Source organism: Gregarina niphandrodes (assembly GCF_000223845.1).
Source record: "Gregarina niphandrodes unplaced genomic scaffold scaffold00030, whole genome shotgun sequence".
NCBI lineage: Eukaryota > Apicomplexa > Conoidasida > Eugregarinorida > Gregarinidae > Gregarina > Gregarina niphandrodes.
In genome coordinates, this window is record NW_011645799.1 from 28,971 (window position 1) to 35,547 (window position 6,577).

At 55.7% G+C, this 6,577-nt stretch overlaps 4 protein-coding genes across 4 annotated transcripts; 1 reads left to right on the forward strand and 3 right to left on the reverse strand.

Moving 5' to 3' along the window:
- Window positions 1–40: 40 nt before the first annotated feature.
- On the forward strand, window positions 41–841 carry GNI_123540 (PAP2 superfamily protein; the record flags this gene model as incomplete). The annotated part of the gene is made up of 1 exon (XM_011133617.1): window positions 41–841. A coding segment is annotated over one exon (801 nt), but the record flags the coding sequence as incomplete, so codon positions are not given.
- A 205-nt stretch (window positions 842–1,046) lies between these two features.
- Window positions 1,047–2,295, reverse strand: GNI_123550 (putative transmembrane protein; the record flags this gene model as incomplete). Its single annotated transcript, XM_011133618.1, has 2 exons — window positions 1,047–1,144; window positions 1,287–2,295. The coding sequence occupies 2 exons, from the start codon at window positions 2,293–2,295 to the stop codon at window positions 1,047–1,049; spliced, it is 1,107 nt and encodes a 368-aa protein (XP_011131920.1).
- An 832-nt stretch (window positions 2,296–3,127) lies between these two features.
- GNI_123560 (cysteine desulfurase) lies at window positions 3,128–4,573 on the reverse strand (the record flags this gene model as incomplete). The annotated part of the gene is made up of 1 exon (XM_011133619.1): window positions 3,128–4,573. One exon carries the CDS (start codon window positions 4,571–4,573, stop codon window positions 3,128–3,130), a length of 1,446 nt encoding a protein of 481 aa, XP_011131921.1.
- Window positions 4,574–4,701: 128 nt separating this feature from the next.
- Window positions 4,702–6,057, reverse strand: GNI_123570 (hypothetical protein; the record flags this gene model as incomplete). Its single annotated transcript, XM_011133620.1, has 1 exon — window positions 4,702–6,057. One exon carries the CDS (start codon window positions 6,055–6,057, stop codon window positions 4,702–4,704), a length of 1,356 nt encoding a protein of 451 aa, XP_011131922.1.
- Window positions 6,058–6,577: the final 520 nt, after the last annotated feature.

The following is a 6,577-nucleotide window of genomic DNA, read 5'->3' on the forward strand; positions in this document are numbered from 1 at the left end:
GCCACCCCGTCTTCAACGATCCACTGTTTCTGCTTCTTAGGGCTTGCAGTTACTTCCGTGTGCTGACGACGCAGACTTCAGTTCCACATTGTTAACAGATGGACGTATGTCGTGGCCGAGTGGGCACACAGGTACATCTTGCTGCGTGTACGTCTACTTGTCATGTTGGTTCTATTTGCGGCTGGTGCCTTATAAGAGATTGGGTTTCTGGAAGTTTGCTGTGCCGTTGGTGATTGTGTTGTTCCCACTGTTTGTCGGGATAACCCGTGTGTTGGACTACCGGCACCATTGGACGGATGTGTTGACGGGGGGGATAATCGGGTCGGTGATTGGTTATCTGTCTTTCCGGTTCTACTACAAGTTGGAGATGCCGCCGATTTTTAGTCAGCCCAAAATCTGTGTACCAGTGGGTCATCACGAGCATGATGGGGACAAGGTAACATCGCCGGGCTTCCACGACGGACGGAATTCGGTGGGGAATACTACAGGAGACACAGGTGCCGGAGAATCCGTAGTCGTGCCCATCCGTTCTGCCGCCACCGGCACCCCTCGAGTGAGCAAGACGCCCGACACACCCTTGCTCAACGATCCCAACGCACAATATGATGCACACCTCACACAGTCTGCCGAAACACACGCTATCAACGCTGGACACAAACGCATCAACACTGCTGAAGACTTCCAGTCCCCCAGTCCCCGACGAGTCACCGTCGCCAACGACTTCTCCGACCGCATCCTCGAGGACGGCAGCAGACTCCGACGCGCCACCGAAGGCGCACCACCCACTGCCGATCTCACACCCAGTCGCGAAGCACTCCTCAGACATGATGATTCCTCGTAGGATAATTAACCGCGGCCAAGAAGCTGACTGACTCCTAAACCAACTGGCTGGCCCATGAACTAGCTCGCTGGCTGGCGGATGAAATGGGGGCTGGTTGGCGGATGAAATGGGGGCTGGTTGGCGGATGAAATGGGGGCTGGTTGGCGGATGAAATGGGGGCGAATACACTGCTGATGGATTGAGGGATTGACGGAAAGGGGGCGCCTCAAATGGTCTCATAGAGGACGGGGGCGGACTCCTCTATGAAGACTGTGTCCTTGGAGGTCTGGTTCGTCACCTGTCCTGATCGAGTTACCAATTGATCTGAGAAGAAATTTAATCTGGACAGGGAGTGGCCACAGTCGTATTTAGTGCAAATAGGTGGAGGCGCAAGAAGTGCCAAAGGGAGGAAGGTGAAGTGTAGAGCAACGGTGAAGTGAAGGACGGTGTGGGGTAAGGAGATTACATATTGGTGAGGTTATTAGTGAAAGTGCCATGAAGGTGACTTCGCAGTGTTTCCATTTTATTGGTGAAAGTACGAGCAAGATGGGCGTGAGGAAGTACGCAAGGCGGAGCAGATCGTGCCGTTTCTGAAGCATCAAGGAGGCTCCGAGACCAGCGCGGATGAGGACAGTGAAGACGCCAAGTCGTGTGCCGAAGAGCGGGCTATATACGCTGAGTCCGAAGTCGCCTAATCCTTGGCCGGTTCGAAGGCGTTGGACGTATTTATTTTTGTAGGTGATTTGAGTCCAAAGGAAGAACAGTGTGGAGTAGGCTGCGGCTAATGAGGCGACCTGAGGAGGCAGACACTGACCGATCAACAGACACCCCGCACCGGTCTCAAGCAGCTCGCCTAAGTAGGAGAGTGCCCTCAAGCCCATCCCGTCTTGACTGTAGACGAACAGGTGGACAAATTGACAGATAATTGATACACCAGACATGACAGTAATCAACAGAGACCATATCAGGTCACCGCTTAACATAGCAGACCCTAGACCTAGAGTCCCAAGATGAGGAGCAAGATGCGGTGCGGATTGTATTCCCGGTAACCCGGGTTGTATTCCGGCTTGAACGCCGGCGGTGCTACCAGATAACCCCCCAGTCATGATTGCTCTGGATGATGCTCCGGTAGTGGCTTCTTCCCACTTTAGTCTCTTGTACGACGGAACCAGAATTTTGTATGTAACGAGACCAAACAGACAAACCAGCCAAAAGTAAGTTTCCAACAGCCCAATGTCTTGGCAACTGAAGTGTCGCCGACGATAGGATCCAGGATTCTCAAACGAGATACTATACTCCACATTCGTTATGTTCTTACAACTCGTAATCACAGCATAAACGAAATCCTCCGAATAGCTGTGGGATATCGACATACTGAGGTCGTAAGATGACTGTTTTGATTTTCCCGTCGTTATCAATGGCTCTTTCAAGAAGGCGCTGTTGCCTTGACAGATCTGAGCACCCACCTTGTTCATATCGCCTTGCTCCCGTACGTACAAGTCCGCCCAGTCAGACCTCTTTACCAACAAGAAGTTCTGGTCACCTTCATGCACTATCTACAAAGAGGAGAACTAATGATGTTTAATATTTAAAGTTGTGGCACGCTTCACTGCGGCACTGTTTTTAACAAGAAATAAACGATCAAACATTCACAAGGAGGGGCACGCACTAAAAAGGGAACAAAACAAACAATGATCTGCTGCGCGATCGAGTCAACACTTACAGCGCGTGTTTCAATGGTCCCTGTCTTCCCGTCGGGAATGCTGTAGCAAAATTCGCCCACAGTGGCCACCTGATAGTCATTTGAAAGCCCGAATGTTTTCATGACACACGCGTTTGTATTTTTATTCGGTCAAAAGTTCGAAATCGTAAGGAAAAATTGAACTTGCAAAAATCTAAAATGAAACGTCCAGAGGCTGCAAACGCCCGGCTGACGCCGTCAGGGCTGACGCCGTCAGGGCTGAAGCCGTGAGGGCTTGAGGGCAGTCCAAAGCCCGCTGTTCGCATCTGGCCGTCAACATTAAGCTCTAGTACGCGCAGAAAATCTAATACAGCCAATCCGACTCTGCAGCCAGTCGGCCGCAGAGTCGGTAGCAGGGACCTGGCGTAACGGCGACTGCCGTGACATTGTCCGTCACAGTTGTGCATCCAGCTCGGATCCCCAGGTCGGGTCTGGTCTGGTCTGGGTCGCCTTTAAGTCCAGGACGGGTCTGGTCTGGTCTGGGTCGCCTTTAAGTCCAGGACGGGTCTGGTCTGGTCTGGGTCGCCTTTAAGTCCAGGACGGGTCTGGTCTGGTCTGGGTCGCCTTTAAGTCCAGACCATGCCTTCCGTTTCACCGGTCTGTTTCATTTCCCAAAGGGGCGATAGGGAGCGAAGTTTCTCGACAGCTTCGACGACACGGTCTGCGACGCGGTCAACATCTTCCTGAGTGGTGTTTTTTCCGATACCGAATCGGAGACTGGTATGTGCAAGTTCTTCGTCTACGCCGATGGCGCGAAGGACGTAGGACGGTTCGAGGGAGGCTGATGTGCAGGCAGATCCGCTGGAGACAGCTACATCTTTCATGGCCATGATGAGGCTTTCACCTTCGACACAATCAAATGACAAGTTGCAGTTGCCGGGGTAGCGTGCATTGGTATCTCCGTTGAGAGTGACACCATCCAGTCGGCTGGTGATGCGTTCCTGGAAGCGGCGGGACAGCTCCGTAATGCGTGCGAGGTCTTGGGGCATTTCTTCCTTCAGTATACGCGCGGCGGCTCCCATGCCCACGACCAACGGGACGGGAAGAGTGCCACTACGTATCCCACGTTCCTGACCACCGCCATGAATCTGGGGTGTAAGACGGATGCGTCGTGGCTTGGCTCGTACATACAGGGCCCCGATACCTTTTGGTCCATACATCTTGTGTCCGGAAATGGACATGAGATCGACGTCAAGTTCGTTCACATCAATTGGTATCTTTCCCACGGCCTGTGCTGCGTCCGTGTGTACAAATACGCCATGCTTGCGAGCGATTTGTGCAATCTTTTTGATGGGCTGGATCACGCCAATCTCATTATTAACTATCATCACGCTAATCAAGGCCGTATCCGGTCGAATTGCCGCCTCCAATTCCTTCAAATCAACCAGACCATTTTTGAGCACGGGAAGATAGGTGACGTCCCAGCCACGCACATTCTGCAGATATTGCGCAGTGGCTAGCACACACTTGTGCTCCGTCTGCACTGTTATCAAATGCTTCTTGCCTGTCTGCGGCCCATAAAATTCGGCAATACCCTTCAGCGCCAGATTATTCGACTCTGTTGCGCCAGACGTAAAGATAATTTCGCGAGGCTGCGCACCCACCAACTCAGCCACCTGCTTCCTCGCATCTTCCGCCATTCCTTCCGCCTGCCATCCGAACGCGTGCGTCCGTGAGTGCGCGTTCCCGTACCGCTCCCGCAAACACGGCAGCATTGCCTCCACCACCCGCGGGTCCACCGGAGTAGTCGCCTGGTAGTCCATGTACACCGGCATCTCCGCCTCGTTCCACTTATTCGACTTCAAAAACGCTTCCTCACCAGAAGATGCTTCCACCGCCTCCTTCACCGCCTCCTTCACGCCTGGCGCGTTTAACGGACACGATGCCGCCGCTTCAAGAGACGACGTCACAGACTGACCGGGCACCTCGACGGCACACGACAAAGCGCGCCGAGCCACAACCGAAGACAATGACGCTCCCTTCGCACCCGACAAAGACCACTTGGTCAGCATTTCTCTAATTTTAATTAACCCCGTTGCAAAATCAGATGCCGGATCCGGTCCCACCGGAACGGGAACCACCGGAACGGGAACCGCACAGCACAGTGGTGAAGGGGGGGGTTAAACCGTCAGACTCACCGCTAAATGGCAAAGTACCTTTTCATGAGTGGAGGTGTGTCAATGAGGTAGGCGTGAGTGATGTGACGTTTTGTTTCTGCGGAGAGGAGTTCCACATCATGGTCGGTTTGGCCGTAGCTGCTGGCCGCGTCTGCAATGTTTTTGCGTAGTGCTAGACACCACTTCCAAAAGTTGTTTGACCATGAACGGTCGTGTGTGCTGAGCAATTCACACACACGCACGATCGTGAACGGTGGGTAGGACCGCTGACGAAGGGCTGTGACTAGCAGCCGGCGCTGAAGGAAGAATCCGAGTACGTCGGACTCGAAGACTTCCACCTCCGCCTCCGGCCGCGCACCCGTACCCGACAGCCGGCGAAAGGCCAGGGCGCCCGGGACAGGCAACCTGGGTACAGCCGGCCTGGGCTGAGCTGTCGGTTGTGGGTGCTGTCCCCCTTCCGGCTCCTCTACGCTTTTGTCGACCACCGCTATATCCGCATAGTTTTGCCACCGCTCAGACCCGGGTTCAAATCCCGGCTCTGACCTTGGCTCCGACTCCACCTCCGACCCCTGATCCGATCCTGAGGGCAAGGACCCACGACCCCCAGCAGTTGCCCCGTCGGGTTTCGACTCGTCCAGTTTCGACTTCGGCTCGGCAGTTCGATCCCGCCAGTCGGTAGTTCGATTCCTGCCGTCCGTTTCGCAAGCTTGACGTTTCACGGCGGACACCGGCGTGGTCCATACCGGGTGCGGTGTCGTAGTGCAGCCCTCCAGCAGAACGTAGGCGCAGCGCAGGTGCTCCATGAAGCGTTCGGAGAGGCGTAAAATGAGGGCTAGCGACAGTACGTGCCGCGTCTCGAACCACGAGACCCTCAAATGCGCTGTCGATCGCAACGCAGCTAACAACTGACACACAGACTCGTCCACGGCCTCCTTAATGTCGACCGCACTGCCCTCCGGCTGCCGCCGCTTCCGGGTTCCCATGTCCGTGCCTGGACTCGAACCCGGGTCCGCTGTCCCAGTATCCGGAGCCAAACATTCAATGGGCACCAACTTCGAGTAAATGCATTGCCATTGGCTCACTATGCGCAGCACTTCCACTCCATCCACGGTGCCGCGACTCGGCTCCCCGGCACCCGGTACTTCGTCTCGCCGCCGACTTGGAGGTTCCCCGTTCCCATTCCCGTCCGCTGTTTGGTCCGCTGTTTGGTCCGTTGTTTCGCCGGGCTCGACTTCGGCCGACTCAGCTCCGGCCGACTCGGCTCGCCTGGTACCGATGCACTCACCGGCAGGTCCCTGGTCGCGGTGGAGCGCAGGTATTAGAGGAGCCAAACATTTGTTTCTGTACTCATGACAAAGATGGGTTAGGAGTTCGCGCATTAGAAGCATAAAATCGGCTCTGTTTATTTCATTGATCTCCGGGCTGCCCAGTGACGGGAGCATCCCGCCACACACGTGTGTGCTATCGACACAGGCTCGTGCGGGCCGGGGCCGCTGGTGACTCACAAGGGCCTCACGGTGACGGCGCACGGCCTCCCGCAGGACGCCCCGATCCCGGCAGTTCGACCAAAACTGGCGAAGAGCCAAAGCCTTGGCAGTCGCCCGTAACAACCCTCGGAGGACGCGGAGAGGCCGCCAATAGCGTCAAAACGATAGCTGGCCTCCTCCGGAGCCCGGAGCGGGCGAAGGGTAAGCAGGGAGGTCGAAAGGGTGCAGTCCTGGTCGAATGGGTGGAGTGTTCGTCTCATCACGCTAGGAGGGCCAAGTCACGACGGGGCCAACTCAGGGAGGGGCCAAGTCACGACGGGGCCAACTCAGGGAGGGGCGAAGCCAGGGAGGGGCGAAGCCAGGGAGGGGCGAAGCCAGGGAGGGGCCAAGCCAGGGAGGGGCCAAGCCAGGG